This window comes from Marmota monax, unplaced genomic scaffold (genome assembly GCF_021218885.2).
Source record: "Marmota monax isolate L192 unplaced genomic scaffold, Marmota_monax_Labrador192_F-V1.1 WCK01_AAM20220418_F8-fsc00118, whole genome shotgun sequence".
NCBI classification, from domain to species: Eukaryota; Metazoa; Chordata; class Mammalia; order Rodentia; family Sciuridae; genus Marmota; species Marmota monax.
The window spans coordinates 3,784,875-3,803,720 of NW_026695231.1; the positions used below are offsets into that span (position 1 = coordinate 3,784,875).

Consider the following 18,846-nt stretch of genomic DNA (forward strand, 5'->3'; position numbering starts at 1 on the left):
TTGCTAAATTATTTCCTATGGTTCCATTGTTGAAATATTTCACCAGCTTCAAATTATAGTAGTTGATTTACTGCAATTCAGCATAATTTCTAGAAAAGTGACTATACTGATGATTTTTGATATTATTTGTCCTATATAATGTGTAAAACTATGTAAAAGGCAAAGACTATTTTCATTAAAAATGCTGACGTTTTACTTTTCTTTTTTTTTTGTTGTTGTTCTTTTTAAATGTACATGTCAGCAGAGTGTATTTTGACATATTATACATACATGGAGCATAACTTCCCATCCTGTAGCTGTATATGATACATGATGTGGAGTTCCACTGTGGTGTATTCATATGTGAACTTAGAAAAGTTTTGTCCCATTCATTCTACTGTCCTATTCCCATTCTCTCTCCCTTCCCTTCATTCCCCTTTGTCTAATCCAATGAACTTTTATTCTTCTCTCCCTCATTGTGTGTTAGCAGCTGCACAAAGAGATTCAGGTTTTACTTTTAAAAGTTTGGCAACTAAATATATATACACCCAAAGATTTTTTCCCCCTACTAATCCATTACAAAATGCTGAAACAAAATTATTTTACATAGTATAAAACTTTAAAAAAAGAAAGTTCTCTCAATAACTACAATTGGTGCTGATCCAATATAAAAACTAAGGATTAAAAAAGACTGCTAATATTATCAGTATTCCCCACCTGATAATAAAAAGTATGAATTGATTTTTCCAGTTTTAGTATAAAAATATAACATAAGAAATTTAAGCTTGATATAATTTGAAATAGCCAATATATTAAACTCCAAAGTGAAATTTAAATAGGCAATCATGTCAGATTCAAGTCCCTGAATGAATATTAATTTAAAAACTAATCATTTTCCAACAGGTTTCTGCTTCAAAATGCTAGTTTTGGAAAAAGTACTGCTAGATCCATCACTATAAAAATATTGGATATTTTTTGTTTGTTTAGGAAACTAGATATCTGATGTTCAGTATGTCTGGCTCTTCCTGACATTTTTTCAGCCCAGATAATTATTTAAAACCATTTCTTTTTTTCTGATTTGGGGGGAATTAAAATTTCATTTTTATTGCTGGGAAGCTGATACTAAGTGAACTATCTGAGGTATAAGATAAGAGTAGACTCGTTTAATAATCTTATGTAAACTGGTGTTCATAAGTTTAATTCTGATTTCTGGACGATTCCATGAGAAGAGGTGTAGTTTCTCATTGTTTGGTTGGTTGGTTGTTTCTAAACACACATGAAAGCACACTATATAAATTCATCAACTATGGTGGCAGGGGTGGGGAAACACATACACATGTTAAGTATGGAATTGCAACTGGATACTTGACAAAATCAGGTCATTATTTACAGGTTCTACCCTACACCTCACATGACAGAAGTCCTTAATCCCCATATTAAACAGTTTGGAGACATTACATCATAATGCAACAGTAGATTACATTTTATTTTAAACCTTTTTTTTCTGAAAATGATCTTTCAACTATGTAACAAAAACTATGTCTCTATCCTGCTCATAAAACCCAATCCCAAATTGTTTTTGTAGAAATACTAGGTGGCATGGGAAAGAAGAAAAAAAGCAGGAGCCTGATCATTAATTACGGCAGCTGGCTCTGTCATTCACTCATCTCAGCAACTTTCCACATTCCAAGTACTTGTGCATCATGGAACACTTCTCTTCATGCGGGCCTTCATTTTGTTGACCTAGTACAATCCTCTTATTACAAAAATGGGGAAATTAAGTCAAGTGAATTTCTTGAAACTACAGAGTAGTATTACTTGAATTTTTTCCCCAATTACTAATCTCTATTTCTCTCACTACTTCTTATGTCTACTTTTAAGAACATTCCTTATTAAATAATAAGGAATAGTATGTAATATGGATTCTTATAATTTTCACAATATCTCAAATGCACTCAGAGTGGTGCCCAGTGTAAAGGAACCCTATGCCGATTTCCAGTTTAAATAATTATTCTTTAGTTTTTAGATGAATGAACCCAGAGTCTCCTGATGTTGGGTACCCCTAAAATATTCAATAAAGTATCAGATGAATAAATGATGGATCTGAATGTCCTTTCTAAAGTTTTACAATTGATTAGTTCTGTAATTTTAATACACAATATAGAATGGTTTAAAAACTATACAAAAATAAGTACAAATTTGAAAGGATGTTTTCTCAGTTATGAAATAATGTAGGCTCATTAAATCATAAGTACTTTAACCTTTTCTTCAAAGAAGGGGAAGATTTTAAATTTATAAAAAAAATTTTGCCTAAACTGGGGAATGAGTCATATTTGATTTGTATTGAAATGATAATGCAGATTTCAATAGGCATTCTAAGAGCATTTGACTCTCAGGAGAGGAATTCAGCCATGGGTACCTCTTTGCATTTAGATTTTAAACTTTCTTTGCAAGGCTTTTAATGTAATACTGCCTGCCAAAATCAGGCACAGTTTCATACATAAAGCAAACAAAGACAATTAAAAAGGGTTTTTTAAATCATTTTTGATACAAATCTATGCAACAAACATCTTTTTGGCATCTTTGGGGGGCAAGGGGGTGCTGGGGATTGAATTCAGGGCACTCAACCACCCCTCAAGGTCTCATTGAGTTGCTTAGGGCCTCACTTCTGCTGAGGCTGGCTTTGAACTTGCAATCCTCCTGCCTCAGCCTCCTGAGCCACTGGGATAACAGGCATGTGCCATTGAGCTCTGATCTTTTTGACATCTTTGCAGAATTCCTCTCTTTTGCAGTTTTTTATTTCCATATTTTTAACATTAAATCATGATTCCATTGCACTGGTCAATGCAATGAATGGACAACTTCAGGATATAGATAAACAAAATATACAATGGGTGCTCTGTTTGTTAACCCTTTAACAACTGGGAGGTGGACCTAAAACTGTCATGTGCTATAGGCAGGACTGATGTCAGACATGATCTACCCTTTGTGCGTCTTTTCCATCCTGTTGGCATGTAAATGCTGCTTCCTGCCAACTGTGTACACTCAACTCATATCCTCACTAAAATCTCTAAGTACCATGCGACTGAATAATACTTTGCCTAAGCCTTCTTAAAAATCAATTATAGTTACCTTTCTGCATTTATTTTACACGTTCTTCCTAAATATTTTAATGTACTGTTATGTCGATACATCGAAGATTTTCAGTTATAATCCGGCAAAACAAAGATGTGTGCAAAGTGTATTTAAACAGTGAAGAATGATATCTATGGCGAACTAATACTTAAAAGTCAAATAATAATGCTCACAACCTTCTGGGGAAGTCTTCTCACTACCTGGTTCAAGGCAAACATCCATATAAAAAATCAGAAATAAATTTCATAAAATTAAGTAGGTTGCAAAAGTCCTCTAATGTAAGTGGGGTGTTCATGGACCAGTGGGTGGGTGCCAGCAGAATAACGTACTACAAACTGTGGTATACAAAAATCTCTAGTTTAAAAGGCAAAGGGGTTTTGGCAGTATTAAGCCACTTGAGCACCCTGAAGAAATAAATAGAAATATTGTGCCTCTATTCCAGAGACTGTAAATACCAGACACCTCACAGCTCTCTCAGCCTTTAACAGTTTTTAAGGCTCATACAAACTGTGGTTGACAACTAAAATAATAATATAACACCTTTTGAGTGCCTCAAGTGTAAAGTTCATTTGTTCTAAGGTCACCATTTTAATGTAGCAACCAAATTTTATTCACATCATCAGATGCTATCTGAGAAAGACAGCTGTAAGAATCAGGCAAAGGCTTGAACACTGACATGACTAATAAAATTAATACAGGATGCCAAGAGTTCTTACATGTTTTTCAGCAAAATAAAATATACTAACTAAACTAAGCAAAATTTACTGAATATATTATTACCATAAAGAAGATTGTCCTTAAGCTTCTGGGGAAGTTTTAATAGCAGGGTTTTTTTTTTTCAGGGGCAGAGAGGTCTGCTAGTTTATTAAGAGGATACCATTAGGTCATTGAAATATTTTTTTTCTTTGGTTGTCATTTACACATACCTGAAATCTAAAAGATGATTGCTCTGGATTTTGTGAGTGAAAAAGGAAGAGAGATCCCTGTGTTTAACCAAATGTTAAATGTTTTTTATTTAACTCACCTGCACACTAAGATGAATCCATTTCTTCAAAAGAATTCTCCCCAGTGTCATTACTTTTATTGGAGGCTGCAAACCACTTACTGTGCGATAATAAAACATGGTCTCTTTCCTGGATATTGTAAGTTTGAACACAATCTGCCCATCCCCCGTCTTTTCTATAACACACCTTAGGAAGCAACCAGAAAAGAGAGAAAAGGTCAGCCTCTAACCAAAAAGACATGCTAAGGCATTGTGCAGTTACAGTGATATTAATGTGACCCCAAATTCCATTCAAAATAGTACACTATGAAGGAGTGCCTGTATGTCATTATATTCAAAGCAAGTTTTATTCCAATGAAGAAGCCATTTTATTTCAAGAAAAAAATACTATTCTTATTTACAATATATTCCCCAGAGCCTCAACACCCTTCATTAGAGATTCATGATGGAAACTAAAGTGGTTGAATCATTCTGCAAAACTAACATTTAGCCTATTGGCTCATTAGTTCCTCTGCTATTTCTTTTATAGGAAGTGGTACAACATACTACATCCCACTTGGGTATTGAGTCACCAGTGCAAATCTTTTTTTTTTCTTTTTTTTTATGTAAAGAGAATTCAGTGTCCAAGAAAAGCTTGAAATTGTTAGCCCTGAAGTCAGAATCGCTCTATTTAATTCCCATGATGAAATGGAAAATGGACAGCTATAGTCTCTACTTACCCCATCATCAACTGGCCAGAAGCCAAAGCCAGTTCCTGTAAGATGTCTGACTACCTCTCCATGACATACAGCCCAACTGAGGCATTCAGAGAATATTAATGTTTTGGGGTGAATGGCCAATATTATAAGACTACAGTAAAATTTTTTAATAGAAGAAGTTTTGGAAAATGTCTAGCTATTGTGTTACACTAATTACCAAATTACTTATAAAAGTCACTTCTATACTCAAATGCAGTGACATGGCTCTGAAATTCTGAGTCTCTTTCTTCATCTGACTATTGCCTACTCAGCCCCAGCATCTTTACAATTATGCCTGATCCTAGAACCCTCTTCCTCTCTTCAAGGTCATGTAAGAGTTCTCTCTTTGTGTTCATTTAACTCGCTATGCTAAGTAAAGGCAAGGACCCATTTATGTTCTCCATTAGATCACTAGTATCCTAGGGATAGAAGCATGCCTGATATACACAGACCCTCAAAAAGTGATCAATTCTATAGGCATCCAAGAGGCAAGGTGATATTGGACCAACCAAAAATTACTATTAAGGATGTTTTAAAACTTTCCTTAAAGAGTTCATCTTTTACAAATCATATCTTCTCATCTGCATCTATTTTTTTTTTTTTTTGGAAAATTGGGAGATAACAAGATTGGAGAAGACTAATAGTCACTTTTTTACTGACACTAATAATTCAGCTTTGGTAATAAAGATATGAGAGCAAGTACATTTTTAGTTTGGGCAAATAATTTTAGTGGACATAAAGGTTTTACATAAATCCTGCAAAATTTTTTTTCAACTCTGATAGTTGAATACTTCTAATTCTCTGGAATGCAAGAATGTCTCTGTATCCCCTGCCTCCAGGTCTTAAACAATCGAAGAAGAATTTGCCTCTGTTCATTTTTCTTGAGTTTAAATCTACAAGTGAGAATTTGATCATTACTCAAGAATGTATTTGCCAAATGCAGACTTATTTCCCCAAGCTTACTGAAAATGCATTTCTTAATATGTTATTGATTATCTTCCTTGCTATTTTGTTTGCTTGTAAACATACTAGCTTTGGTAGATAATAAATGTGAGAGGAAGGCAGGTAGCAAAATATTTAGGAACTGGATTTATTCTGCTCCTGGATAAACAATAATTGGATAATCCATGTTTTGTTTGTTTTACTTATCTAGTGCAAACACCCCGAAATTCCCCCAATTCCCACTGGTATTTTAGTTTAGAGAATGAAAACGACCTTGATAAAAGCAAGAAACTCTCAAAACCATAAACCATGCTACCACCTCTATAAATACACGTCTCATTTATACTAAACAATGCCAATAGAAGATGGGTCTGGTAAAGTTATGTCCATTTAAACTTAGAAAAATTATTTTATCCTATCCCTATTTTTTCAAGGGAGCACAGTTTAAGACTGTGGATGCTAGTTACATAAATAGAGTATCTCGGATTTACTGCAATTTCCAATAATATGAAAACAAGGTTTTCTCCTAGGGGAGCTACAGAAATAAGGATAATGATTTGTGATTGTTTCCTCTGCAAATTTTAAAACAAAATGAAAACTGCAAACTTTCATTTAACAAATTAAAACTAAACACTCAAGACATTTAAGTCATATTTGCTTATGAGACTATAAGACTTTTCCTGGTTTCTTTCCCAAGTTTTTAGATTCAGCCAATACTTTCACACAAAGTAAGGGGGAAAAAAAGCCTTAGAACTATCCTACTTATTAAAACTACATTGGCTCTATTTAAATAGAAACATCACTTATCAATTGAGAAAAGACTACAGAATGAAAAACAGGTGATTAAATAAACTTACAAAAGATAGTAGTAAAGAAGTCTGTCTGAAACTTCTTTTGAAAGCATTGCTGCTGCAATGAATAGCTTTTACAATCTCTCACACTTACCTAGAAATTTATTAACTAATTGAAAAATGAAAACAGCATGAAGCAAAAGGCCAAAAGCTATATCTGTTCAGAGATGAAGTGTTATTCCTATCTTCAACTCATATTACTGAACATCCTTGAGTCAAACACCCTTCTTAGGAAAATAAGAAAGAATAAAATAGTCCTAAGCCCTCAGAATGCTGCTATCTGCCTGATAAAAATTTCATAGCCTACTAGGCACACTTCATTTATATAAATTAGACCAGGACTTAAAAATATATCAATTATTTGTAGTGGCCATGCCTTAAAACTCACGCTGAGTCTCACAAAGCCTCCAAAGGCTAAGACCAAAGGTATAGCTAACCTGCCCAGAAATAAGTGATTCAAGTATAAAAATGCCTACCTGCCTGCCTTGAAACTATTTTAACACATTTTTTTCATAGTCCACTTCATCCACAGAATAGAGAACACAATTTAGAAAAAAATATCTGGACTGTAAACTAGGAATAGAGATTAATATAGTAGTTTTCCTTCAATCATGTGAGTCCCATGGTGTTAGTCTTCATTTCTAGTTTGGACTGTAGGTTGCAATCATTTCCACTACTACTGATTTTGCAGGGTCCTAGGAAAATGGAAAACACACTACTACTTACATTACACCTTCTCGCTCAGGTTTCAGCCACACGGTGAATGTAAATGCTTCCACCAGCCTCTGAGAAGGAGGAGAAGAATAGCAATTCTTGTGATTTCCAAAAATAAAACTTGTAGAGTTGCTCTGGGAGTAAGGATGCAGATCATTCTTGTCTGGGATGAGACAGCTCCTGAGGCCTGCTGAGAACAGGGCAGTATACGTAGGGGAGGAAGATCGGTAGGGGCAACCCTGTGTGCAAAACCGCTGGGTACAGAACTGAATACTCTCAGCATCCACAGAGCTGTGACAGAAAGTGCTTCGGTGTGGGAGTCCACACACTGCTTGGGTTGGCACAAGTGCAACCTTCTTGAAAGCTCCTACATTCTCCAGCCTTGGGAAAAGACCCCGGGAGTCAGCCAACGATATTGAAGCAAAATAGGCAAAGATCAATGTTTCAATAACCTGAAACAAGATACCAAAGCCTAATGAAAGAGCCAGGCAATTCATGTTTACAAAAAAGCATTCTTCTCTTGAGAAGGCATTCCTAAATAAATAATCAGGCCCGCTCCGCTTGCCAGCGACACTTTGAAGCAGGTTCCTTTAAGTAGTGTTGAGATACTCCTCCATCTTGGGCAAATGGCAGGCTCCTTTTCACACGGAGATAAAACTAAAGATGTTCTTAGTGGTGGCCAAGACATGAGGAGGAGCTGGTGTCTAGGAATCAAAAACAGAGCATGTCAAGTGTAATCTGCTGAGTCTTTAAAACTTTATGTCACCCTAAGTATAAGGATTTTGAGCCCCTGATGGGAAACTCTGAAATTCTTCAAAAATATTTTTAAATCACTTTTCATAGAATAAAATAGTCATTCCTTTGATAAATATCTAGATTTTATTGAACAAATCAGGAACTTCAAAAGACCACAGGACAACCAGTTTGTTTATTTCTATGCAATCATTAATAATATATTTGAACATATAGCAACTTTAGGTTGTTACTCCACCCCGGGGCATTAGCACTGTCTACTGTATTTAATGAGGTAAAGAATTGTATAGATTTTCTTTACACATGCACCGTATGTTGTAACCCAGAGCTAACTTGCAGATGCCCAAAATAAAGCTAGCAAAGCAGTTTGGGCCTTTCCCCTTATCCCAGCATGTGCAGCAACTTTAAGCTTACAGTAAAGCTGATTAGAAATCTAACACCATCTGTCTGTCCTATGCCTTAATATTTAGCAAACATTTGTGTTAGTGTTTCCTCATATGACTACATATTTGTAGGTTAAATATGGATTCCTAATACTGTGTAAGTAATTGTATTGATAAATAAGCTGAGTTACCATTTCTTTATTGCATTTCAACCAGTCCACTGAATGTGACAAATGGCTCTTCAACAAGACCAAGATCCCTCGTTGCCTGGCAACACCACCGTAAACCAGGTTGCTCTTAGGAAATAGGCCACAGCAGCAGAATGCTGGAAGGAAGACTTGGGTGCCCAGGTAAAGTATTATGCACAGCAAACACTTAGTTACCTGAAAGTCACAGTGTCGTCTCCTTGGTGGCCCGTCAGGAACTGAGCTCCTCCAGGCTTTCAACTGGTAACTTCAAACAGGGGGAGGGACCAGGATGGTATCATGCATGCATAATTTTAAAGTAGCAGCACACCTTATCCTATAATCCCCCTTTGGTCCCTTATCTCTTCTGTTTTCATACACCTCATCCATTTAATTCTTTAATCAAAACGATGTATCTCATCAGAAACACTAATTTCTCATGCTCTTTCTTTTAGGGGATACAAATCAAATGAGATTCTAAACTCTATATTAATGCTCTAAAAGTTTAGTCCATTGAAGAAAGTTTTTCCTGACAACTCTATCACTGTTGTTATTATATCTTTCACCCCAGGATACCCTCTTCTGAATACACAAACTTCTTAAGATTATGAGGAACATCTGATATTATCTCTTAACTGCTGAGTTTGGAAAACAGGGATTTTCATTAACTATAGAAGCAATGAGATTGCTGAATTTAGCTGCCTAATTTCATTTGAATATGTATGTATTTATCCACTCATGATTGTGGTCAGTTCTGCCCCCTTGGGTATCTCAGTTTAGTTGAGAAATGCTCTAATTCAACAGATATTTCTAGCCTTCCATTTGGATCTTTAAAATGGAAAACCTGCTAGGGAAACAACTAGCCAATTGTTCAGAGAACTTGTTCTCTGTGAATTACTATATTTACAGCTAAACAAATTATTAAATATAATAACTTATAGAGAACAAAGCCACAATATTAGAAATAAGAAATGTTCCTATGGTGTTTCTTGTTAGGCCTTCAGAAACAAACCAAATCATCTTCTCCCCAATTCCTTCTAATTTCTCTCCCATAAGCACATTCTAGCATTAGACTTTGTACCTTTTGTCAAAGTACACTAGTTCATTCTTGATTATTATATTCTTACAGGGACATTTTAAATTAAAAACAAATTTTATTATGAAACAAGCTAAAAAGTAAGGACTTCTAAGAATTTGGAAAAATATTTTTAAATAGATATAATATAGTGAATTAGACTATTCAGATATACTATTAAGACATGCAATCAACCCGTTTTAAAAAAAAAATTCTTCAGTGACTGACTTCATTCTTATAAGGACTGATTTTAGTTTTTAATTATTATGCTGTAGCATATCATTTTGGTCATTAGTCCAGGATAATTTTTTCATCATAGAACAACTACTATTTACTTTGTAGTATAAGTCATAACCCAAAATGGACAATCTAAGATGAACACCTCTGCTCCATATTAAGAGACTGTGGCTGTCATTTGCAAGAGAAGACAATAGATGGTCATATATCTCAACTTTTAAAACTTAGTACTATCAATCCTGAGAACATCTTATCAGATGTGAATTATGTACCAAGAGTTTCCTATCCCTGTAAATGCCTGAGAAATTAGAAAGAGGAAAAATAGAGCAAAAGTGCATATCAAAAAAATTAGTTAAGCATATGAAGCCATATGCCATCTTTTATTTATATTTCCATGGATTCACTGGGTAGTTCTTCTAGTTTGGGCCAGCTTGGGTGGAGCTGTATGGTCTGATTTGGCCTTGCCATCTAGCAGATGGTTTGATGTCAATTGGATTGACAGCTATGGGAATCTACTCTAGGTTCATTCTGATAGTAGCAGAAATATTTGAAGGAACAGAAAATGAAAGCCCTTACATGCAAGTACTTTCCAAGCCTCCATGTGCATCATGTCTGCTAATGTTCTATTGACCACCGAAACTTGAAAGACCCAGCACAGATTCAAGGATTGTGAAATTGATTCCCTTTCTCAAAGAGGGAGTGGCAGTCACATTGCAAAGGGACACCAACAACAGGAATGGAGTTTGTGACCTTTTCTTTGAGTTGCTCACAATTTATTTTTATACTTGTAAAGGTATGATATCACAATCAGAATATCCTCATTGTGAAAAGTCAAGAAAATCATGTTTAACTTAAACAACAATAAGCAATTTCCCCCTCATTACTCTAGAAAAGCTTACATATAAACCTTTAATAAGTCTTATAACAAGACTATAAGAATCTCAGTTCTTCAAGTATTTGAGATCTAACTCCTGTTTTTAGCCAAAATAAAGGAATAACCCTAATTCTTGGGCTTTTGGGAGTCACAGATTTACTATTAAAACTGACTAGTTTCTGCCATAATTAAGTAAGAAAAAAAAATACCAATGGATGTATAATAAATAATGTTAGTTATACAATAGGGGCAGAACCTACACATGCAGTATGATTACAAATATAAGACAACATCGTAGACAATTTTATGACAATTAACTTGAATTCAACAAATTGGACAAGTTCCTGAAAACATTATCAAAGCTGATTGAAGAAATTGAAAACAATCCAAATGTCTTCCAACTACAGAATACATCAAAAAAATTATACTTTTCCATACAATGTCTGACAACTATGATATACATCAATAAATTATGGTATATCCATACAATGATAAAACTTAATGAAAAGAATTGAACAAATGCTATAATCAGCAACACTAGTAAGTTGCACAGATTTGGCAGTGAGCAAAAGAAGTCAGATGTGCCAAGCACATGCTCCACAATTCCATTTATACAAAGTTAAGTTACAGGCAAATTAAAACTTTGGTTCCAGAGGTGAGATTGAGCTATCTCTTTAAACGGAGCAAATGAGAATGGGTTTAAGGGAGTGTGCAGGAGTACTGAGAACACTCTACATCCTGAGATGGGTAGCAGTGACACCTGGGGACACATTGGAAAACACCTGTCAAGCCATAACCTGGAGATTTGTGCACTTTATGCAAATTATACCTCAATAAAACAGAAAAAAATTATTTAAAAAGAGGAAATAATAAACATGAATTGTTTTATTTATTACATAAATAGTCTACAGTTAAATTTATACCTGCAAAAAAAACCAAAAAACAAAAACAAAAATAAACAAGGAGTTCAGAGTGTTGTAAATCAGTTATACATACATTCAGGGGAAACATAATTCTAATTTTTAAAAAATATTCTGTGAGTCAAATAAGAGACTATTTTCTAACTTATTTTATGAGGCTATTATAATCTCAATATATGTTTTAAAAAGATAGGAGAATGCAAAAAAGAAAATTGTGGACCCACTGAGCTCATGTACATAAGTGCCAAAAAAGAAAAAAATTCTCAATGACTCATCATAAGCAAACTGAATCCAGGAATATATAAAATGATTAAGTCTCCTGATCAGGTTGGATTTGCTTCAGATTTACAACGTGGGTTTATATTAGAAAATATATTCATGTAATTCCCCACAAAAAATTCACATAATTTAGTTAGTACCAAAATCCTGAATAAAGAAATTATTTATTGAGGACCAAAATATTAAACTAAAAAAAGAAAGAAACTTTGGAATGTTGACATCATTTATTTAAAAAAATTAACATCCCAAAATAATATTCATCCAATTATTTTTGTTAAAATCAAGAATAGAACAAGATCCCCCACTATCACTGGTTTTATTTAACATTTTGGAAGCCAGTGAATTAAAATAAGGAAAATACTAAAAGATAAGTATGGGATAAGATTATTCAAATACTGCATGTCTCTCTGAATAACACCATCTAAAGACAAATAGTTGACTTAGGTGTCTAGGATGATGCACATATGACTCATGTTGTTTATCAGCTTTTTTTCCCCTGGCACATCCTACTTGAGCATTTTCACATTATGGGTGACTATATGACTTGCTTTAGCTAATGAGATATGTGAAGTGACATGTGCCACTATCAGAGTAAAGCTACAGGTAGCAGCATACAATTTACTATGCTTTCTCTTTCACTAAATAAAATAAGGGTAGAGGGGAAAGTTAGGACATGGTTGGCAAGTTCAAATTTCAGAAAATGACCAACCAGTAAGGAAGACAGAGGGAGAGATACAGAAGCGAGTGGCAAATTTCTGAGCTGCTACTGAAAAAGACAGAAAGGAATAGGGCTGCCAGCCTTAACAGATTGCTTTTAAACAGAGGAGCAAGGTGAGCCACATCCTAGAATCAAAGAGGGAGAGGCTAAGAGTCACACATTGAGACTGATGTGCTTTGGATGTATATCAAGACATATTTAATGAGGTGAGAAAATACAGAGTTTGCCACTCTGTATTTGCCACTCTTTGCCACTCACACATTTTCTTTCTCTTTTAAAATTATACACATAATATATGAGCACTGTAAAAACTGAGTTAAAACGGAAGGCTTTGTGCACCCATTACGCCTCTATTAGAATCTTGACCTTTTTCTGTAAACATGAAATGTGTGTAAATGCTACATAAAACAGATTCAATGTTCTGAAAAAAATTTTTGCAAAATGCTCCCAATTTTCAAACATTTTTACCCATTTTCTTTGACAATTTTCCCAACCAATGCCTTTTTTTTTTTTTTTTTTTTTAGCAAATCTTAAATTTCAAATAGCAAATGAAATCTCCTTTTTTCCTTGAAGGGCATTAATTCATACATAATTGTTTCTGAATTCTTGTTGACTAAGGTTGCTAATACAAAAAGGTACAGAAGACTATATTTAAGAAATGGTATGTGAGTAAAAGTGATGTGCAGCTTACAAGTGCAAGTTTAAATAGCCAGTGTAGGAGTGGCCCTTCTCCTTGGTGTGTGGATCACATTGAGAAGGATGATCTATCATCCAGGTCTTTGCATGACAATATTGAGAACATCCAGAAGACCTGCATGTCCCTCACCCATAACATGATGGCGTTGTAGCATGTGTAACCATCAACCCGTGTGGTACTCAGTCACTGAAATTTTAAGATCATTTGTTTTGACAATGCGCGCTATTCTATGTGACAGTCAGGACCTGCTACATTTCCTTATATAACTACACCCAGTACACCCACATAAGGAAAATCAAAGATAATCCTATGAAATGTACTTGGGAACAAGGTTTGATGCACCCAGTGGACACTAATCACCTAATCTGTATCCATTAAACACCTTGCCTTTGGTGTACTGGCAGGGATGATCTTGCAGATTTAAATGGTCTATTGCAGGGCCCAACAGAGAGCTACTGTATCTTTTTCAGTTTTATCTGAGGAAGCCGTTGATATTCAAACCAGGAGAAGCTAGAATCTCTTCAGTGGTGTTAGACCCAGTCAGCTGGCAAATATATATATATATATTTTTTAACGTGCAGCCTGATGTGATGGTGCACACCTATAATACTGGTGGCTTGGGAAACTGAGGCAGGAGGATCACAAAATCGAAGCCAGCCTCAGCAGTTTAGTGAGGCTGTAAGCAACTCAGTGAGACCCCACCTCTAAATAAGTACAAAAAAAAAACGAAAAAAGAAAAAAGAAAAGCAAAGCTGGTGATGTGTTTCAGTAGTTAAGTGCCCCTGTGTTCAATCCCCATTACCAAAAAAAAGGTAATAAAAAAACTACCCATAATCTTTTCTATACTCTTGGATATGGAGATTATTTATTCTAACCAAGAAAACTTTGAGAGAGAGAGAGAGAAAGAAAAAGAGAGAGAGAGAGAGGAATCTTTCAAACAAGGGCCTGTAGCAAGACAACCACAGGCATAGGTACAGCTGGAACAAAAGAATCAGAAAGAGTGTAAGGTCGTTATGGAGTCAGAGAAAATAGCCAGAAATTTTGGCAGTGTTATATGTGAAATCATCTTACTGCCAAACGCCCTAGCCAGGGTGTCATCTAGGGAATTACCCTGTATACCAAGTACATTAGCTCATGTTAGTCATGGGCAGAAAGTGAACCTTTATTCCAGGAAATTCCACATATGCCATCCCTGGGAAGCCTCACTTCTGGGGAGTAGGTCATAGATACACCCTGATATAAATTGACTTGTTAGAACGGCCAGGTTTAGAACCCTGATAATGGAGAGTTTTCTTGCTGGAAAATTCTGTAAAACTTAAGACACTCTTACATTCAAGATGAAATAAAACAGAGATAAAATGCATGACAGCATTGAATGATGGGGTGGCTAGATATCTGTCCTCATGAGAGTGGCCCTGAAAGGCCCCACAGGACACAGGGAAGAACTGATTCACAATCTGAGGGCACAGTGGCTGGGAAGACTAGCAAAACATCCTGTCTTGCTGGTTCTGCTCAGTGCCACCTCCCACGAGATCCAGAGAAGCTATGATGAAGTATGTTCCAGAAAAGTATGTTTCAGGAGAATTTTTTTTCCACATGAATGAAATTAAAGGAGTGGACCAAACTCAACACCCAGAGCATCGTGAAAGGTAAGAATAATTACTGGTTAAGAAGTAAGCTCTCCAGAGACAGCCTGCATTGTCTTGATTCCACCAGCTTTTAGCTGTATGTTCTTGGCTAGGTCTTAATCTTCTTTTTGCCCCAGTTTCCTCATTTGTAGAAATGGGAACAATAAAACTAAGGTTGGTGAAGGATTACTCATAGAAAATCTACATCAGTGACTGCTTTCCACTGTTAGCTGTCATTGTACCTTTTCCCAATGTGTAGTTACCAATTTTTTCTGTAAAAATTCTACATGCAAGAATAATAGAAGGAGCACATTTGGAGGAAATATTACTATACATGCCTCTATCATTGTAGTTTACTGAACATCATTATATTTACTGATTGGATCTTATAGAAACAACACTTCAATGTCACTCCCGACATGCATGTGAAGAAAAGGAGCATCAGGAAATAAGTGACTTACTCCGAATCCCTTGATAAGTGACAAGCCTAAATTAAATTCCATATTCTCTACATTAAGTCTAATGTCTGCTTAGTATTAGCCTCAATTAACTCCATGAGGCTGAACTAACCAGAGGTTCCATGAAAGGGGTAAATAAAGTATCATACTTGAAAGGTGAGGGGGTTTTATAGATAAAGAACCATGAGCATTTCAACCTGAGTGAAGACAGCAAGTTTGGAGTAAGCCTGTCCGACACTTAAAAGACACATGTATCCTACAGAAATAGGATTCTGCTGTGTAAAGTTTATCAGATTTCCAGAGTTTTCTGAAATTATCCCAAGATTTAACAAGCATACTGTAAGTAATTCTGGGGAGTTTTCATTCTGATTTAATATCTAGGTTCTAGCAGTTTTTTTATTCTATTACCCTGTTCAAATTTTTGGAACATATGTTCTTATACTTTCTAAATTATGCAAACTCTCAGATGACCCAAGATTGTATTTGTTAAGAGACAGAAAGGCTTCACACTGGTATTTCAGGTTAGCCTGGGACCTGGGGAGAACGTGATACCTTTGATAGCATGTGGCAGGCCATCTAATTCCTGTCCGCTCTTTCTCCTCATCCTGGGCCAGGGCCCAGACTGAGGCTGGCAGATGAATTCAAGAGTGGCTTTCTGGGTCTGAGACGGGCAGTGAAATAACAGCTGCGGAGTAGTGCAGGACAGGTAGCGGCAGGCTAGTTAATGGCTGGCAAGCAGGACAAATAGGTGGGTGTGGGTCTGCAAATGAAAAGGACACAATGTGGAGAAGGACAGCAGGCAAGCAGAGCCCAGACCAGCTCCAGACAAACAGGCAATCAGTAATAATTAAGGGTCAAGTTTCTGCAAAGAGCTGTGCTCCCGAGAATAACATGGTCCCTCTCTTAAAAATGAGAATGTACTGGCCTGCCTGGAACCCGGGGCGGAGGGAGGGTGGGGATGTGTTCAGAAAGTGTCATTATATTGAAGGAAGGAAACATGGCAAAATATGAGGTTCAGGAAACAGGGAGCTAAGGTGGTATGTGTAGTCTTTGAAACTCAATCCAGTTCAATAACAGTCCAATAGAGTGAAAAAAAAAAAAAAAACATTACAGGTGTTAACATTAAGAGTGAAATGAAGGGCACAAAGTCATGGTGATGAGAACAAAAGTAGTTTTGCCTTGGAGAAAAGGCAAACAGCAAGTGAGAAGTTTCTATTTTATTTCAGGGGAAATCATATGGCGTATGCTATATCAATAGAATCCTTTGAAAGGTCTCTATTAAGTCAATTACATGGTAGAAGAGTTATCTGCTTTTATATGGATTAAGCATCCCTAATCTAAGAAATCAGAAATGCTCTAAATCAGAAACTTTCTGAGCGCCAACACGTTCCTACAAAAGTGACAATTCCCTATCTGACCTCACCTGGTAGATCAAAGCCAAAACACAGGAACACAAAATGCTATATGGAACTACACTCAAACTGTGTATATGGGGTGTACATGAAACGTAAGTTTTGTGTTTAGACTTGGTTCCATCCCCAACATGCCTCTTTATGTATATGCAAATATTCCAAAATCAGAAAAAAAAAATCCAAAACATTTCTGGTCCCAAGAACTCCAAATAATATTTGACCTGTAATAAAATTTTAAGATTCAGAAGACAAAGATTTCAAAGAGAAGAACAGACAGTAAGAATGAGGAAAGTGATAGTAAAAGTTGATTATTACATAATAAGCACATTTGCAAATGTTTTACAGAGTATACTGTAAACACTTATCAATTAAACTAATAGATCATTTGAGAAATAAGGTATTTTATTGAAAAGGAAATTATTTATGATAGACATAATATGATACTCTACTCTGATGGGGCTAATTATTGTTAGTGTTTAAACCAAAATACACACCCCATCATGACCAGCATGATTTCTACCTCATTCCACAGCCATGAATATACTTAATTACCATGTATCAAAATGTTTATGAAGAAAGAATTAAGGAACATGATCACATAAGCAATCCCTTTGAACTTGCAGCAAGGCTAATAATGTTAATAATGTTTACTGAGTGCATAGTACATGTCAAGCACCAGGTATGAAATTCTGTCTCATCTAATCTATATAAAAATCTGAATCAATAATTTATACTATTGTTATTTTATATGTAGGGAATGCTGCGACCTGGACAGTAAAATAATTTATTAAAGTTCAACTGTTACTATTTAGGAAAACAAGATTCATATCAAGTTTCATCCACATTTTCACAACTTATCTTTTGTAAGAGCAAGCTCAGAGAATATTCTAGTTTGGGCATTTTATTATATTCTAAGTGTAGTCCTTAAAAATTATTTGGGTGATAGTGTAGCATAGTGCCTGGTATAATGTACAGGGTGATTAATGGGTGCCAATCCTAAGAAAACTCTTGAAATTAAGGACTGGTCTTTTGCTTAACAAATATATTTTATACATACACACACACACACACATGCACATATATACATATATGAGTATATACATACACACTCACATATTTCAGGAGGACCTAGAAAGTCTGAGTTTGAGAAGCAGCTTTTTGGACTAGAGTGTATCCACATGTCTCCAATTATACTGTTCTACAATAACACTAACATCACATTCAAAAAGATCAACTGAGAAAAAGTCATGAGGATGGAAAAAATGAGGAGTAAAGCAGAGCTTTGAATGAATATTTGATAAGATTGAAGTTATTGGTATCAAGGGAATCACTTTATGTAGGGGCAAATGAATTGACTGCAATTTTAACATAAAGTGCCACTATAGGGGTTGTAAAATCCTTTCTACTTGGATAAATACTATGTGAATTGGAGCTTGTGATGAAAATGTAATAGAGAATAGCCCAACTCAACACTGAGACCATGAACTAGGAGCTCTTTCTTGGCAGTTGCAGGAATGGCCCCCAGAATCAAAACGGAACTAGAAGAGAGATTGCAGATGGCCCGTCTAAATCAGGGTACAGTGTGAAAGAAGCAAAGAGTACAAGCAAAGGTCAAATAGTCACTGAATAATATAGGAATGGACTACCATTATCACCTGAAGAAGAACTGAAGGACTCACTATATCCTCAGCAATGTGGTCAAAGAGGGCCACCATATACATTGTTATTGTTCCCAAATACCAAGACATAGCTAGTAATTCATAAGCATGTGTTAAGTTAATGAGTGAATGTGCGAATGACCCAAATCTATGGTGCAACAGAATCCTGATGTTTTAAAGTATATCCTTATTCAAATTGTATCATTAT

The 18,846-nt window shown here is 35.5% G+C and overlaps 1 protein-coding gene across 1 annotated transcript in view; it reads right to left on the minus strand.

Moving 5' to 3' along the window:
• Positions 1 to 7,858, minus strand: part of Ush2a (usherin) — a 763,436-nt gene extending 755,578 nt beyond the window's left edge. Inside the window, exons 1-2 of the mRNA XM_046438452.2 lie at positions 7,374 to 7,858; positions 4,139 to 4,304 (exon numbers count right to left, since the gene is read on the minus strand). Of these exons, the coding sequence (XP_046294408.1) occupies positions 4,139 to 4,304; positions 7,374 to 7,858 (651 nt within the window). The remainder of the gene's footprint in view (positions 1 to 4,138; positions 4,305 to 7,373) is intronic.
• Positions 7,859 to 18,846: the final 10,988 nt, after the last annotated feature.